We start from the raw sequence: 18,333 nt of genomic DNA on the forward strand, positions 1-18,333 counted from the left end.
AAATGTTAAATGGCACAAATATTTGGGTTCTTTTGATGTCAAAATAAGTTTAACATAGTGGGAGCCCCCTTTTTAGCAGATACCTACAGTAGGCTTAGAATTTTTTTGTTTTAATCTCAGATGAAAAGTAATGCAATAAATAAACTTATGCCTCAAATGCAGATCTGTGGAAGGGGAAGAGTGTGAGAGGCTGAGGATTTCTGGAACTCAGTGCTTCCTGATATTATTTCTGTCTAAATAGGAGAGCTTCTCACGGTTTAATACTGAGCAAAAAGACAAGGATTCACATGGGGAACTGACTGATATCACCAGTGGCTGTGCCAGACCCTGCAGGGTGTAGTTTCCCTCTGAGGAAACAGATCAGCAATGAGGGTTAGACATTCCAAGGGCATGGGCATTAATGGAAGAAGCTCAGCAGAAAAAAATTCCTCCCCCCCTCCACCTCTTCTCCCTCCCTTAGATCCCAGTGTGAGGGCTGGCCCTTCTTAGCTCTCAGTGACTAAGCAGGGATAAGAACTCTCATTCTTAAGAGACTTTTTCTAAATTACACCAGGCCCAGGTCTGACAAATTTCAATTCTCTATGGCATTTGATACTTTAACCTAAGCCTTTCTCCTGCGATTATTCTGCCTTTGGAAAGAGACACTAGAGAAGGGAAAGAATTAGCGGAAAGAAAAGTTAAGGAAGGTTTGTCAGGATTGCCTTCGTTGGGTCACTTTTTGTTTTTATGGAAATGTCTTTGATTCTTATAACCTCACTGTTCTGGTGAACTCATGTTATTTCTAAAATGAGAAAGCATGCTACAATTCTAGTATTTTAAAGCTGGAATAGGGAGGCAAAGTGAATGTCCAAGGTCATATGCCTACTTAGTAGCCAAGTAGGGACGCAGAGCCTCTCAGCTCACTAAAATATGTCACCTCAAATCCACACAGAAATATCCTAACAATACTAGCAGATTCCCTTGTTCATTGTGTGGTTATTAGTCTTTTTAGGGTTTTTTTTTTGTCTTTGATTTCCCTATATGAGGGGGCAGTGGCAAAAACATTGGCTTTGGAAAAGAACTGTGTTCAAATCCATCTCAGTCATTTACTACTTGTGTGACTAGGAACGTGTCAACTAATCTGATTCTCAAATCTCTCCTTTATAAAGAGAGGGGATTGGATTAGGTAGGCCTCTAGAATCTAGGTCTATGATCCTATGGATTCTATCCCACAAAAAGAAGCCCCATGAACATGCCTTAACATAACTAGGCTCAGAGCTTCCCATCATTTCTTGGGCTACTCCCCGTAGCCTCTCAAGGCTATGTAAAGTCATTTGTCATGATTTAGGGTAATTTACGATTTTTTTTTTAAAAGAGATACTTCTATGTGATGGAAAAAGCCAATGTAGCCAAAAAGCCAATTCTAGAAGGTTGAAGGTTCCACAACGAGCACAATGCCATCATTTTGGGCTTCAGAGAGGCTTTCTGATCATTTCATTGAATGAAATAGCTGCTGAGGCAGCATTTCAACACGTCCTTGCTTCTATTAACAGTGTAATGTAGGGAGAAAGATCTTGTCCCTGGAGCCAGCGAAATTGGGTGCAAATTCCAATTCTGAAACTTACCATCAGCTCTCTGAAGGCAGAGGAGGCCCTCAGATATGTCCTTATATTCCCATAGTGGCTCGAACAGAAAAGAAATCTCCCACAATAACCAATGAATCAACGTCTTACATCGATCTGAAGGTCCATATCCAATACCTCCAGATTCCAGCTCTTTCTTTTTGAGGGAAGCTAGGTGGTACAGTGGATAGAACACTGGGCCTGGAGTCAGGAAGAGCTGAATTCAAATTCCAACTCAGACATTTATTAGCTGTGTGACCCTGGGCAAGTCAGTTAACTTCCGTTTGCTTCACTTTCCTTGTCTATAAAATGGGGATCATAACAGTACCTACCTACCAGGGCTACTGTGAGGATCAAATGAGGTAATATTTGTAAAGCACATAGTAGGTGCTGTGTTATTATCTAGCTATCATTGTCATTACTACTACTACCGCTGAAAAATGCAAGCTGGCTCAAAAACATTTATGGGTCATTTCCATATTATTTCTAATATTCCATGAAATTCAACAAATATTTATTGGGCATGGATTCTGTAAAAAGCATACATACACATTTAAGGCTATGAAGGAAGAAAAAAGGGCAGCCAGCAACCAAGAGGCATCTGAAAGATTACATAATCAATTAGTGGACAGTCTGGAAACAAACTATCTTCTGGCAAAACAGCCTCATTCAAATTTGACTTAATTTGAGGAAACCAGCTATCTAAAAACCTAAACAGATAAAAAACTAGGCTCCTTACAAAAAGATTTTTTACTTTACAAATGAATTCACCACAGGAATCCTTTAAATACATTTAAGATCCAATTTGGTTTGCAAAGATTTGATTTACACATGACTTTTCGGGAACCCTTACTGTGAGTGTAAATGGAGAGACAACAGCAGTCAAAGTGAGGTATGGCCAGCATGCCTATTTAGAAATGTTTTTGACCACTGTATTCCCCCGCTGCTGGTTAGATTTGTTTAATCACTGAATCCAGTGGTGTGCTAGTAAATAAATATTTAACAACCAACTCTCAAAATAAAAGTGCACATGGCACACTTTAATCTGCATCGTTAATATTTTCTTCATCATTTTCTCAAGTCTCAACAATCAACAAAACAATAAAACGAGCCCTAAATTGCTCACACTGAAAATTTAACACACCCCTGACTAAATCCAACTTTACCTTCCGCATTCAACCACTAAATGTTCTCGAAGGAAGAGCCTAATATCTGGCTTATATGAATCCCAAGCATTGGAATCTTGTCTATTTAGCTAGGCCCTCTGCTTTATACCCTTTTGGAAGTCCTAAAATCAGGCCCTAATTCTGCTGCATGGCTTCAGGCAAATCTCTTAATCTCTCTGGGGCCAGTCTCTGAGTGTTTAAAATGATGATAACGTTCAAACTAGTCACCTAACAGGAGCTGTGAGAATCAAATGAGAAAATGTACATATAATGTCATATGAGCCATAGACACCGTGTGAGTGTTAGGTATTATGGTTATTATAAACACTCCAGAAGAATCATCATTTAGCAGATAATTATATTAAAAAGAGAATGACCTTCCTGTGCTTTGGTGTGGGTTTATGAGATGTTAGTTATTAACATAGTCTTGAAAACATGCATTATCTATAGTCTAAGGGATTTGTAACAAACTGGGTTTGAAGTCTTTGGCACTGACTCTGGTCAGACAAAAAACTTCTTTGTTAATGAGAGGAGGTGTTATAGTTCATTTCTGTTGGGGTGGGTGACTCAAGGCTAAGAAAGGATACTCCCCATTTTTAATGCCAGCGAATGAAGCCTGGGAGGGGACATAACCTCCATTTGTGGGTAACTTTCCAAATTTTTTTGAGTTTAGGGGTTTGAATGAAGGACCACTTCCCCATCTACTTTAAGGAAATGTGAGTAGAAAATTTCTCCCTTAAGTTAGGATTATGTTTTTATCAAGTTCCTGTTTCCCCTTGGCTTTTTATAAGCAAAGTTGTAGAAGAAGCCTTAGAAAAAATCTCTTGTGTGCTAGTGGGACTCAGTTTTTGTACTTTGGTTCACCTTTTAGGTTATGAACTCATTTTGATTCCTTTAAAGAAAAGGTACAAGGAGTTAAATAGAGAACCCCATTTCTCCATGGTCACAAGATTCAATCAGGGAAGCCCTCCATCCATCAGCCAGACACTAAGTCTGGCACGGTTTGCTGGGGATTCCTTTCTCTGAGTGTAACTCATAATGACTCAGTGTCCAAGAAGGTGCAGACATTCCTGGCTAATCTGCTTCTTTGGAACCAAAGATTACCTTTCAGGTACAGAGCGGAGAAAGACATGATTACAATCCGTGAATCACATCCTGCTAATCTCAGATTCTTTCCTACTTTGGGCAATTGGAAGAAGGCCTTAGTGATGATGTAATGTGATCCTAAAGAATGTAGCTGGGCCCTTTCCTGAATGCCCACTCAACATTAGAACCTACCTCACCTTTGTGCAAGGGATTTGAGGTGGGAGAAGGGGTATCGATATAATTTCATTGCTACAAATGCTTTAATAAAATAGGCTTCCTAAATATTAGTGAAAAATGCAGTGTATAAATCGTCTCAATGGTCTCAGAATTAAATAGGTGTCACGATTTCGGTTTGCCCCATTAATCCTTTCTTTTCCTGAAAAGATGCAGGCAGTTGAGGTGTGGGTCTTCAGAGGAAACACTTAGACTCTTGCCCTCTCATGATCATCCTACATGTCAGAAAACCTAGCAGCTCTACTGACCAAATGGGTCAACAGGCAGGTTCTATGTTATATCTCCTCACCCTCTGAAACTCACTTGCTGTGCACACCCAGAGGGTACGGAATATAGCCAGGGACATTTTTAAAGGCACTTTGAACTGTCAAAGCTGCATCATACAATTCTGAGGCAAGGTGATGCTATCAGAGTCAAATATTTGATAGGTGCTAGGTAACATGAGCGGGATAGTGCCAGATGGAATCTTAGGATTTATGTAATGTCATCTTATTTTCTCTAGAGGTATATTCCATCTACTCCGTATTTACTTGTTATGTTCTGATTTATGTAGGTCAACTCCCCACTCCCACCCCTATTAAAATGTAAGCTCCGGGGCAGCTAGGTGGTGCAGTGAGTAGCGCGTTGGCCCTGGAGTCAGGAGGACCTGAGTTTAAATCCAGCCTCAGACGCTTGACACCTGTACTAGCTGTGTGACCTTGGGCAAGTCACTTAACCCCAATTGCCCTGCCAAAAACCAAAACCAAAACCAAAAAAAAAGGAAGCTCCACTCGGGCAGGAACTGTCTCTTTTTCCTTGTATCCCTAGTGCTTAACGTAATGCCTAGAACATGGAACATGTTTGCTAAATGCTTGTTGATTGAGTGATTGCCTCTATCCCTATAGGTCTGGTATAAACCAAAGACAGTTGCAATCCAATTTTCACCAGTGGCAAAGAAAGTGGTGTGGTAGAGAGAGAAATGAGTAAGTAGACACTTGACCTTGCCTCCCGGGATCCAGTTATGGCTTAAAGACCCTGATCTTTGCAGCAGAGGATGCCCAGAAGGAAGAAGAGGGAAAAATCAATACAAGGTAAGGCTTCCAACATTATCCAGGCCCAGTGGAATCCAGATGACTCCAAAAGGGTCTTTAAGGTAGTATGGCATGATAGGAAATAGCTCTAGTCTGAGAGTTAGGAGCCTTATGGTCTAGATCCAGCCCACTGGATGAGTGAGTCATTTAAAACCTGTTTTTATGATTATAACCTGTAAAATGATGGTGTTGGAATAGGGAACCACTGAGATTCTTTATGACTACAACAGTCTATGATTCTCCACATAAAATCATCATAAATACTTACAGTAGAACCATGCACTCATTAGGCACATTCTATGGGCTCAGCAATGATGACATACATATCTATAGATTATTGTGGAGTAAGGGGAGCAAGCTCAAAACCGACTTTGGGGAGGGAGAAAAAAATCGCTGCTTTTCTTTGTGGTGGAAAGAGTTACTTGTTTTTCTAAATGCTGATTTAATAAGCCATGAATGGGAGTTGATGTGTCTGTAGAGGGTGGGGTTCAGGGCTGGAGTTCCCCTGTTAAAACTAAATAAAGGATTGATAATAAGCAGACTGAAAACACTGTCTATTAAAAAAGTGACTCATTAACAGAAAAAAAAAATAGGCCAGCTGAAGGTTCTGAAGCCTAGAAATACAGTAGAGCTCTTTAACTCTAAAAAATCCCAAAACAAACACCCTCAGATTGACATACACAGGCTTAACTTGCTTCTTAACATTGAGGTTTTTTGTGTTTCTTCTTCTAGGACAAGATCCTATTTTTCCTGATCTTTACCTCAAAAGGACCGTTATGGACCATGCCATGCAATAACAGGATGCTACAGATGAGAAAACTGAAGTATAGAATGTAAAAGTCTTGCCTGAAACCACCCAAAAAAGATAGTGATGGTTCGGGGGGGAAAAAAAAAACCTTTTTATTCCCTGTGCACTGGGTTTGCCTCCTCAGTGCTTCTACTTAAATCATTTGTATGGTTCCCCACCCATTAGAAAGATACTGAGTCATAAACCAGCACAAAGGGAGATGATGACAAGGGTTTCAGAACAGCTGCTGGCCTATGGAAAGCTACAAGGGATTTTAAGCAACCGAACAATCCTAACTTCTCCCCAAGGGAAGGTAGCTCCTCCTATGTGCATGTGTGGGGGGTGGAGTAGGATGGTGGGGGGGGGGGGGCGCTGGAGAGTCTCAGGCCAGTGGACCTAGAGTCACAAAAGAAGATTCTTATTGACACAATGGCTAATTGGCGAAAAAGCTATAGGAAGAGGCAGGCTTGGGTGCATGTGGGCCTGAGACTAAAGCTTGTTTTACTTGGCTACTAGCCTTCCCATCTTCCTAACCCAGAGCCCTTGCAACCTGGAGTGGCAGGAGCTCAAGGCTAGGGGGTAATGTCCCTCTGTGGTGACCTCATCTGCTCCTTTAATGGTGGAGCTAGTCAGACTGTCGCCCCCTTCATAAGGGAGATTTTCTTTAGCCACCCAGCATGCTACTTTGGAAATGGGTTGGTCCCTGTCTTGTGATGAATACAAGAAAACACCAGGCTTTTAGAATCAAGGAATGAATGAATAAATGAATGAATGAAAAAGTGTTTATTAAGCACATAATGTGTGCCACGCTCTGAGGATGTAAAGACAAGAAGTGAGACATTTGAGTTATCTCTCATATGCTCTCAAGGAGCCCATATCCTAATAGGGAGAGACAACACATATAAACGGGAAGAAAATTAACATGATCACCCCAAGACAGTTTACGTTGTTAGAGAAAGGAATACAAAGGAAATTAGACCAAGGACCATTTTGCCCTAGCTCCACCTCCCCTGGCATCATGTAATGAATGCAAAGCAAAAGGGAAAGAATTTCTTTAAAGTTTTACATTTTTCAAAAGTCTGGAAACTGAAAAGCTTGAAAACATTGACCTTCCTGCCAACATAAACTGTGATGAGAATTAAATACTCACACCTTCTAGAAAGTGTTTCCTTTTCAACCTCCCTGTCTGCTCCACACCAGCTCCAATCCCTGAAATCTATTTTTAAGGTGCAAACAAAATGGTGCTAAGAAAGAGGAGATTCATTTCATTATAGGGACACCTTTCTACTGTGCCATTCCTCATTAGAAACAGAAGCCAGGTTTGGCTTTAGCCATGGATTCCTTTGAGTCCAGGGCTTCTTTACAGACCATGGATCCCTTGGGCAATCTGGTGAAATCTACAGACCCCTTTCTCAGAATCACATTTTTAAATGCAAAGGAAAGGGGTGATAATACAATAGTTTAAAAAATATTAAATTAATTAATTAAATTAAAACAAAAAAATTTTTTGTCCATCTAAGTTCATGAACTTCAGGTTAAGCACCATTACCCCTGCCCATTAGTTTCTAGGTTTTCAGATGAGGGAAATATCTAGGAAGAGCACCGAGTTCAGCCCCCTCATCATGGGCAAGGGCTGTATCTAACTGCCTTGGGCAGTATTAAAATTGAAGATAATCACAATCACTCAAACATAGCTGCAGCTCCAATTTCTACTGATGAGCTTTCGAAGAGTCATTCTTTTTATAGAATTATTATAAGAATAATATTATAAATACACTTCTCTGTTCTTCTCTGATGCATCTTCCTGACATAGAGATGACATGATCACCATGGTTTTCTCAAAGCCTCTACAGCAGAGTATAAACTCTCTTCAGTCAGAAAGATTTTGATTATAGGCCCAGTGAGAGACTGGGGGTGGAGTGTGAGAGTGTGAGTGTGTGTGTGTGTGTGTGTGTGTGTGTGTGTGTGTGCAATATGAGAACCAGCCTAAGCTTAGAGAGTCTCATCACCAGAAGATTGTGTGTGTATGTGTGCAATATGAGAACCAGCCTCCATGAGCTAATGATTTTTGGGTGGCCACTGCAATTTATGAAAACTATGTGCCAAGTTACAGAAGAGGCAGAATGATATAGTTCTGTCTAAGAGTCACCTTCAGAGTCATGGAAGACCTACATTCAGTCCAGGCTCTGTTGTATACTGGCTGTGTGACTTCAGTCACTTAACCCCCAGGGCCCTCACCAACTTTATGACTAAGCAGGTTCCTATCTTTATTGGTAGAAGGGGTTCCTTCTTCCAATTGAAATCACATGAGCAGTTCCCTACCCCCTGACCCCCTTCCCCTCACCAAAATGGGAACAGATTGATTGTGGTCAGAGTTGGTGAAGTAGTACAGGTACTCATGAAATAATAGTTATTTTCAATTCCTGAAATGTTCATTAGTAGAGACTGATATTTAAAGAAACCTCACAGTAGACTTTCTACCCACCCCACTTTAACAAAGTATTTTATTATAATGTGAATAGTCATTTCTGAATGCATCAGTTTTTAAGTTCATATTTTTACACACTGGCTTTTCTCAAAGCAGGCTGTTTGTATTTAGTGCTAAGTCAGGAAACTCCTTCTAACCTCTATGATACATCCCTACTGCTGTCAGTATGTTCAGACATTTCTTCTTTGTTAAACTGTTCTGTACCTAATTACTGTCCTCCAGGGTCATGATGATCTCATTTTTTGTAGTGTTATTTCCCATAACTTAATTCATTTTTTGACTCATTTGACTGAAACTGTTATCTATTGTTTTTGCACTCACTGTTTCTTAAGTCCTTCCCTACTCCACTGTCTGTTGAATTCCTTCACATTCTTTAAGACCCAGTTCATATTCACTGTCCTCTACAAAACCATCTCGGATGCCCATGCTCAGTAATGATTCTCTCCCATCTACTGCCCTACGATGAACTTATCATTTAATATTAATATCGTTTAATATTACTGTTACTATTTTGTATTTTATCACCCTGTGAGAGTAGAAGCTTCTTGCGGGCAGGGCTTGTGTCTTAGCTAAACTTTGGATAGGGGTAGGGAACCTGCCGCTTCGAGGCCACATGTGGCCCTCTAGATCTTCAAATGCAGCCCTTTGACTGAATCCAAATCCCCTGACTTTGGATATCACCTAACTTATACAATGCACTGCATATAGTATGCATTTAATAAATATTTGTGGAATTGAAATAAATGAGATATTGAAAATTCTTCTTTTAGTTAAACACCTCATGAATCTATATTCTAAGATTCAACCATATTCGCCTTAAGCATTTACAGGATTTTTTTTTTCTTTTCAGAAGGGATGGAACAAAATCTCTTTCAAAATTTAGTGCTGTGTTTCAACCTTTAAATTGGCTGCTTTTCAGAAACAGATAGTAGAGGTGACTTCTAACCATCTTCCTCATTCAGTTTCAAAGGAACACTGGGTTTGAAATATGGAAAATATCTTAGAAATGGTATCATTCAACCCCTTATTAATTAATTAATTCACTTATTCATTCATTCATTCATTCATTTATTTTGCAGATGAAGAAACTGAGGTCCATAGAGGTTAATCTCAGTTGTGCAGGGTCACAGGTAGTAAGCAAAAGAGCTGAGATGTGCACACAGGTCTTCTGGCTCTAAGTCCAGTGTTCTTTCTATTATGTCATTATTTTCCTAAGCAGGTTATTTGGCATCATGATGCAACTCACAGCATCTGATGCCTTCTAGTATCAGAGGAAGAGAAAGAGTAGGAGAGATCTGACAGCTTTTCAAGCTATAAAACTTGGCACTTGTTTACTAAGGAGATGAAGGGATGCTTAATAGTGGTGAGCAATCTATAACGGGAATATCTGAGCTACAATTCTGGATTGGTTACTGCCTCTGTGGTATCAAGTTTTCATATCCCATGTTCCAAATGTAAATAACGGGAAAGGAAAGTACTCACCTTTTTACTTAAATGGGAACCATTGGTCCCACCAATGCTTCTCTGTACTGATGGTGGCACCTGATATACATCTTGCTCTACAGCACCATGGCCCGTAGGTACTTGGTAAATTCCCTGATTCTGATAGGATGGTGGTACTTGGTAGACAGCATCCCGAGATGAAGCCTGTGAGTGTGGCACTTGATAGACTTTCTGTGGGCCAAAACTCTGGTGCATTAGTCCAGAAGAGGGCTGGTCCTGATTGGAGGAACTCTCCTGCAATGGACCAATCAGAAGCTTCACACGGTTGCCTGGGACGATGCCTTGCCTTCCGTGTAAAGAGCAGAGCCACCATCCTTCCAGCCCACCAGTATTCTGCTCAATCACAGTCAGTATATCTCCTTTGCGGAATGCCAACTCTTCTGCACACTCAGGAACATTGTCATACAAGGCTCTTGCCATAAGATTCTATGTAGAAGGAAGGAAAGGAGGCAAAAACAAAAATAAATATACATTAGAACATAGCCTTAATTCCTTTAACACTTGAAGCTCATTCACTTGTGGAAGGGGGGCCTTCCTAGAAAGAAGAGTTCAAACAATAGATAATAAAGTCACACAAAGAGAGATTGTTCCCATAATTGACATTAGTCTGCCTCCTTGCCAGGTGTCAGAAAGCTGGATGATTCTTGGACTAGTAGGTTATATTCATTACAATACCATAAGGACCTATGATTTCAATGGTATGGGTTCTCCATTCAGTAACACCAATGGCAATCCTATCATATCTTAGCTGAAATCTGTGTGAGTCACTTTATAAACTCATTCATTGCCCAGTAATCAATCTTCTAGTGATAAGCCTCCTCAATTTAGCTCAGCTGGTCCTCAGAGAGGGTACATACAATTCATTGTCAAGCCTGTAATCAGAGATTTGTCTAAGTTGGTAGGTAGGGCCTGCTAGAGCTTGTACTCAGCTGACAGTTCTTGGAGATCCCAAGGTTCCCTTTACACCAGAATGAGGCAATGGAGTAGGACTTCAGCAAAAGTTGTAGACTATATCATGAAATGCTTTCTTTTTTCTTAAAGTCAGTCAGGAAAAAGAACTTTAGATTGTTATTAGACATACTACATTGCCAATTCTTAGTGGGCAGAAGTGGCACAGATAATCCAAATCAAAAGATAATGCAAATATAATTTCTATTTGGTGTTGAAATGCAATTGTCCATATATAAATATTCAAATGCCTCATCACCCTGAAATCTTGGGCTTCATTACTGAATCACTCTTCGTCATTATTGAAGACACCTAAGGAGCCATAGACAACCCACAAAATCGACAACTCACCCATAGATAATCAAGAATTAAGTACTGTGTGGCTATGCAAACATTTTGCAAAGCATTTTACAAATATCTCATTTTATCCTTACAACTCTTATCCTCATTTCAGATGAGGAAGAAACTGAGGCAGATGTTAAGTGACTTGCCCAGGGCCACATCACTAGTAAAGGTCCAAAGCTGCATGTGAAATTGTCTATCTGACTCTGGGACCAGCACTCTATCTACTCCTTGGCCTAGCTGCCTAATCTTCCCTGGGTTGTGGAGAAGACATTTCATATAACATAGGATAATAGATGGCGAATTGGAAGAGGCCTTAGAGACCATAATATCCAACCCTCTCATTCTACAGATAAAAAAGCAGGCCTAGAGAGGCTAAGTCACTTACCCAATGGCAGAGTAGTAAATGGTACAGCTAGAATTTGCATGTAGGCCCTCTGACCCCAAATCCAATATTCTTTTCATCATATCATGCTTTAGGGAACATGATTTTTCTTCCCAATTCCTGCTCATACCTATTCTATTAGAATGAAGTAATCCTTCTGCCTTTTTTTTGCCTGTGACTTGAATCTCTCCATTGATGCTTGGAAGACTGTGGCTTCTCTTTTCATTGAACCAATAAACACTTGCTCTCTCTCTGTATGATGGCCTGTCTGGCACATTCAGTACAGACAGCCACAGTGGGCATTCAACAGAAAGGAGGCAGGAACTTTGTGCTGACATTCTTGGAACCCTTTCAAAGGCCTCCAAACATTTCATTTCTTGGCTCTAGTGATGTTTCCCAGCATGCTGGCAGCCATTACCACATGCCTGCCTACTTCCCGGTGCACAAGGAAGGCAGGGTCAGCCTTATATTTATTGCATGCACTTGAAAATGAAAAGCAATATTTTGAGTACTTCAGCTAAAACACTTACATGTAATTAATATCACTGTAGTGATGATTATTGATTGGGGAAAGGGCTGTTGATTTGCTAGAGTGAGTGAATTGACTTTGCCCTCTCCAATCACGGAAGTGTAGTATGTAAGCTTATCAAGGGCAGGAATTATTTTTAGTTTTGTACAGAACACACTTTTAATAAATACTTCTTAGATAAGATTGTGTTGGAAGCTATCCATGATTAGTGAGTTTTCTGGCTACTGTTGTTGTTCATATCCATCCCTTTTAGAATGTTATGTGTAGAGCTAAATGAAACTTCAACAGTCATGTAGTCCAGCTCCCCCTTCCTCTCACCCTTTTAATTAATTTTTTTATTCATTTTGAACTTATTACATAAAGACACCATTTTTAGAGAAAGGCTAAATGACTTGTTCAAAAGTCACACAGATAGCAAAATTAAGTTCAGGGCCAGGCCATTTGACTCCAAATCTGGCACTCTTTTCACTGTAATTCCTCATGTAAAATTTTAATATAATCCCATAATTTTTATCCTTTTGCAGTTGTCCTACCCTAACTATTTTTTCTTTTTCCTTTGGTCAAGTCACAAAAGTGGTGGCATTTCCAATGCTCCATGCTGATTCTGATCTGGAGTGTCAGTCGTACCTAAGTGAGGGGGGACTCCTCTCCAAGTGGTATGGAGAGGCGATTACTATGCAAACACCCAAGCCCTGATGCCATGGTTTCCAATCCAGCTCCTCCTAATCAGTGGAGTTATCTGGACATGAGAAAGAAAGAATGAGACCCTCAGGTACCTTGGTAATGGTCAAGAATGAGGCAGAATGGTTCTGGTTATGAGAATTCAGATAAGTCTCTTAGGTCCACCACCACCACCACCACCACCACCACTACTTACTACTATTACTACCTACTATTCCTACTGCCTACTCTAGGACTTTATGCTTTACAAAACCATTTACATATATTATGTAATTTGAAGTAGGCAGTATTTTTAATCCCCATTTAACGGGTGAGGAGATTGAGGTAGAAAAGGCTAAACGACTTGTCCAGGGTCACAAAGCTAACAAACACCAGAAGTAGAATCTGAACTTAGGTCATCCTCACTCCAAGTCCATCTATCCATTATGCCACATAGCTGCCCCAACATGAGCTGCCAAAGGAGTTTAAAGGATAGTGAAGTGATTGTGTTTTATGTGAAGACTTCATTTGGTACATACAGTGACTCTGATAGGAAGTTTCAGCCTCTTCCTTCCAACAGTTAAAGGCAACATAAGGAGAAAATTATGGAGAATCCTATTCTTGTTTAAGGAGAGTCCTGATTGTATCAGAACACCCACCTTCCCTTCTTCTTTCTCCCTCCATCAGCTTCTTGGATATACTATGATGGGTACACAAAAAAGAATTGCTTACATTTCATTACTCAAGACGAAACCATTGTTTGTCCTTTAATTTCATAGTATGTGGTCCTAAGAGCTCCACCTTGCATACACAGGAGTCTGTTTCTGTTCTCTTCTCCTTGGTTATTCAACAATTGTGAATGGTCAATAAGGAAGCACCAGAGATGGAATCACAAGTAATGGAACCCCTTTCCAGTTCTTCCGGGGCTGAGGGATAAGAGCCAGGCAATTCTATTGGCTCAAAAGGATAGAAAGGAGAGAAACTCAAGACAGTAGGAAGGCCAGAGACAACAGCACACAGTTCAGAATAAATAAATAAACTGCGTTTTAGAGTTGGGTCAATTCAATGGAACAACACACAGAATTGAATGAAGCGCTGAACCATGAGTGATTAGAAGCAGATAGAAATTCCCATGTGAAAGTCATTCTTGGTGGTTTATTGTCTGTGTCCCAGTAACCTTCTCACCACCTGGTAAACAGCATGTGAATGCTTGCTTCCTGGACCTGCCTCAAATGCAGCTTCGTTGCAAAGTACTTTCCCATTCCCATTGTCAATGCTAACTGAGGCACCATCGGGTGAGTTATCCTAATTGGTCGTCCATTATTTCACAGCAGTCTTCCCCCACTGCCTGCGGAGATTAGTATTTAGAAAGCGATGCCTGATGGGGTTCTTAGCACCAGGGACTTCAGCAACAGCATGACACCTATTCACACACTGATGAATATTCTTAGTTAAGAAAGAAGTGCCAGGGTATAATGCCTATGGCCATCATTGAATGTTACTAAGGAAAATCCAGGTACTGTTCCATGGTAAATGTCACAGACTCAGGGAACCCAGTAAGGTTTGGTACAATGACCTGCATATAGTAGGCACCAAATAAATGCTTTATTTAGAGGCATGTAGGTGGTGTAGTGGATAGAGTGCTAGGCCTGGAGTCAGGAAGACCTGAAATTCAAATCCCACTTCAGATACTTACTAGTTGTGTGACCCTGTACAAGCCACTTAACCTGTTTGCCTCAGTTTCCTCAACTGTAAAATGGTGATAATGATAGCACCTTACTCCCAGAGTTGTTGTGAGGATCAAATGTGATAATGTATTGATAACTGTACAGTGCTTACTAGTAGGAAGGCCTCACACAGGCAGTAGGATTTGAGCTGAGCCTCCAAGGATGAGTACAGAAATTGAACAAAGACAAGGAGATTGAAAGGTCCAAGGCTGCTCAAGCTACTTTCTGGAAGGCAGTGTGAGCGGAGGGGGATGATACAGATTAAATCAAACCCAAAAGCCAAAACCACTTAAGACCTCCCACTGAAAGGGCCCCTTTATCCATTTCCTTTTATTTTATTTTATTTTTTTGAGGGTGGGGTAGAAAGGCGCAGAGGTCAGAACAGGGTTGTTAAACTTTCTAAATCTGGGATTTCCCTTTGCTCCATTGAGTGTAGATTCCTCTGTAATCAGTCCAACTTCCTATATTGGTGCTGGGACTTTTTTAGCTACAAGCTTGATGTTAACAAAAACAAATGGTCTGGTCCTTACTGACTTTGAGACCTAGTAAGGTTCTTCCTGGCTAGGACTCCATTACAAAATAATGCCATTGTGTGATATAGTTCTAATAATGACCTCTATAATAAACAAAATCTGCAAGTTGTTAGATATTCATAAAAGTTTCAATTCACATAATGTTTTATGGTTCAAAGCATGTTTCACAAACAAATCTGCTTTAACCATCACAACAGCAGTGCAAACACTAACCTAATTTTATAGATGCAGACATGGAACTTAGACAGAAGAAGAGACCTACCCAAGAGTCATACCACTAGTTAGTGGTACAGCCAGCCTCAAACCTGTGAGGCAGCTGAGCGGGCAGTGGATAGACCACCGCGCCTGGAGTCAGGAAGACTTAAGTTCAAATCCAGCCCCAGACATCTACTAGCTGTGTGACCCTGGGCAAGTCATCTAACCTTTGTTGTTTCAGTTTCCTTATCTGTAACATGGGGATAATATTAGCACCTACTTAACTCCCAGGGTTCTTGTGAGGATCAAATGACATATGTTGCCATTTGACAACACATCATTGACAAATGACAAATTTTATAAAATGCTTAGCATAATGCCTGGCATAACAGTAAGTGCTACATAAATGTTGTCATCATCATTATTATTATTATTATCATTACCTACTGTGTGACCTTGGGAAGGTGACTTTACTTATCTGGGCCTCAGTTTCTTTATCTGTAAAATGGGAGGGTTATATCAGATAATATCTTCAAATTCCAAATCTTAGGTGCTAAGATCTAGGAATCCTGGCATCCTAAGTCCAGGACTCTTTTCATAGCACCACACAGTATCTTGGCTTCTCTTTTAGCTTCCCTACCTTACTCTATACTTTTCTAACAGCCTGGCTACGGGTTCCATTTTGTCCAGTTTACCATATCTATTTAGCAACCACTGAGATTTCTCACCCACCACCAGAATTCAACTTCATACAGACTATTTCTTGAAATCCCTGGGCCCCACCATAACAACTACAAGCAATGACTTGTCACATAAACCCCAACAAGGGAACAAGGAAAGTGACATTCCAGTGATGACACTCAAGGGCTCCTCTGAGGTGGGGAGGACATTGCAGCTAAATCCTAGCCTCTCTGATAGTGAAGATAAGGAAACTTAAGTCCTACAGAGTAGAATGCCTTGCTCATGGTCCTATAGTCTAATCCTTCAGTAACTGGGGAAGGCTATATGTTAAACAATCAGAGATCAGAAGAGTCATGTGCCAATTATGGATAGGGGTTAAGTGAATTCACAACCAAATCAACTTCTTCAGACAATCCAAGGTTGTATATAAGAAACTACCTTCACTCAAAGCTTCAGGGAGAACATCAAAGAACTCTAAGCTAGAGCTCTTTCCAATGGTCATAGCCTTGTATTCTCACCTTTAGTTTAGAGGTGTGATTCTACCACAGCAGGAAGTTGGCAATCTGGGCATCTCAAAGCAACTCCAAAGCAATGGGGGCCATTCTCCTGAAAGAGGGAATTTATCTCTAGAGCTGGGACGGCTAAGACACACAATAAATAAATATGAGATAGGAGGACAATGGGAATTCTATAACCAGTTAGATCATTACTGCAGGGAACATAGGTGACTAGAAATTAAGCAACAGAAGGGAAAGGTCCATGTATACTCAGATCTAAAAACCCAGAATGAGAGAGAATTCTGGGGGGCAGCTGGGACAGCTGAAGTGACTTGTCCCTCAGTAGCCAGAAATCAGAAATCTTTCCAATGTGCCACAATTTGACTCAGTAAACATCTGTTAAAGTTCAAGTCTTGCTTGCTGACATTGGGCTTTAGGCAGGGCACTTTGGCCACTCTAGGTCTCGGTGCTTAATAAATGCTTGTTGTATGATTGAGTTTCAGAAATGTTCCCATCAAATGGGAAGGACAAAAAAAGGTAATCACATGACTTAGGGTTATACCTCGCTATGAGAAACAGGCAAAATGGGAAATCAGCAAACCTAATGCTACAACCTAGAACCATTAAAACACTACAAGAGAATGCACGATTTCAGCGTTATGTCTTTTCCCTTCATTGACTTAGCCTTGGTGAAAGTCTTCAAGAGTTGCTATACCCCCAAAATTGACTACTCTGTGGCCAACCTGGTGATAAGCCTTTCTGAACTTAGCTAGATTGGTCCTCAAAGGCATACATAACAGTCCTCAGTCCATTGGCTAGGCCATACTTGAAACCTTTCCAGTTTGGCAAGACCTGTCAGAGCTACCCCTATGAGGCACAGAAGTGGAGATATTAGGATAAAGTACGGCATGCCCATAAAAATCAGCTTTAGTAGGTGATAGAAAGATATTTTAGGACAAATGCAAAAGTTAGCAAAGTAGATCCTCAGGTTTGGAAAACAGATCATGAGTTTTTTTCATCAAGACTCTTAAGCCTAATTTCCTGGCATAGAAGAGATAGGGAGATTTTGTTTCCAGCTAAGTTCAGTGAAGAATTTGTTTTAAGTAACAGACTAGAGAAAATTAAGAGTATTCTCCCCCATTCTTTACACAGATAACCAGTCTGGGCAGGGAGCTCAGTGGTAATGATGAGATAACTGAGCCATTGTGAAAATGAAGGTCCCAGAGGTCTTAAGGCTGGAGAAGGCAAAATGCAGGGCTGTCGGGCAGGAAAGTGTCCAGCCCTTCCTAATAAAATAAACGGAGAATGACGTAAGTAAGAAGACCACACTAAGTGTATACAATCACAGAGCAAACAGGAAAGCAAGGGGAAAAAAAGGAGCTAGCCAGCTCAGAGATTAAATACAATGGTCCCTTTAAGAGATCTCTCGCCTTCCTTCAGAGTAGCAATCTGCAGCAGTGAGGTGTTTAGATTCTGCTATTTTCCTGGTTCCTAAGATACCAGAGGCAAGGAGGAAGAAAATGCCTCTCATAGGGAAGGAGGAAAACGCCTGTTTCTCATGGGGAGCTATAACCCTAAGTCACGTGATTACCTTTTTTTGTCCTTCCCTACCTAGCTATCAAAAGGCAGGGAGAGTTTAGAGTGCTTCAGTCAGGAGAGTCATGTGCACTTCTAAGCAGAAGGGAAGAGTGGGACTTATAATTTCCATGACCGTATAAGCTTCTCTTTCAAGAGAACTGAGAAACAAAGGAGGCGTCTCCCTATGTCAGCTGTAACCATGTACTGATAGCATCACCAGTGACCAGGCTTTGTGACAAGACCTCTTCCTCTTCCTATTTTTGATCTATTTTTACAACCCAGGAATCCTTGCCAAGGCTTCAGTGCTGGCATATTACTTGACT

At 40.6% G+C, this 18,333-nt stretch overlaps 1 protein-coding gene across 3 annotated transcripts in view; it reads right to left on the minus strand.

Moving 5' to 3' along the window:
* NEDD9 (neural precursor cell expressed, developmentally down-regulated 9) overlaps positions 1–18,333 on the minus strand; it is a 234,412-nt gene that overhangs the window by 20,680 nt on the left and 195,399 nt on the right. For all 3 annotated transcript variants that reach the window (XM_036741258.1, XM_036741257.1, XM_036741259.1), the window contains one exon: positions 9,915–10,361. In XM_036741258.1, coding sequence (XP_036597153.1) covers positions 9,915–10,361 — 447 coding nt within the window. The remainder of the gene's footprint in view (positions 1–9,914; positions 10,362–18,333) is intronic.

The sequence above is a fragment of the Trichosurus vulpecula genome, chromosome 1 (genome assembly GCF_011100635.1).
Source record: "Trichosurus vulpecula isolate mTriVul1 chromosome 1, mTriVul1.pri, whole genome shotgun sequence".
In the NCBI taxonomy this organism is placed as follows: domain Eukaryota; kingdom Metazoa; phylum Chordata; class Mammalia; order Diprotodontia; family Phalangeridae; genus Trichosurus; species Trichosurus vulpecula.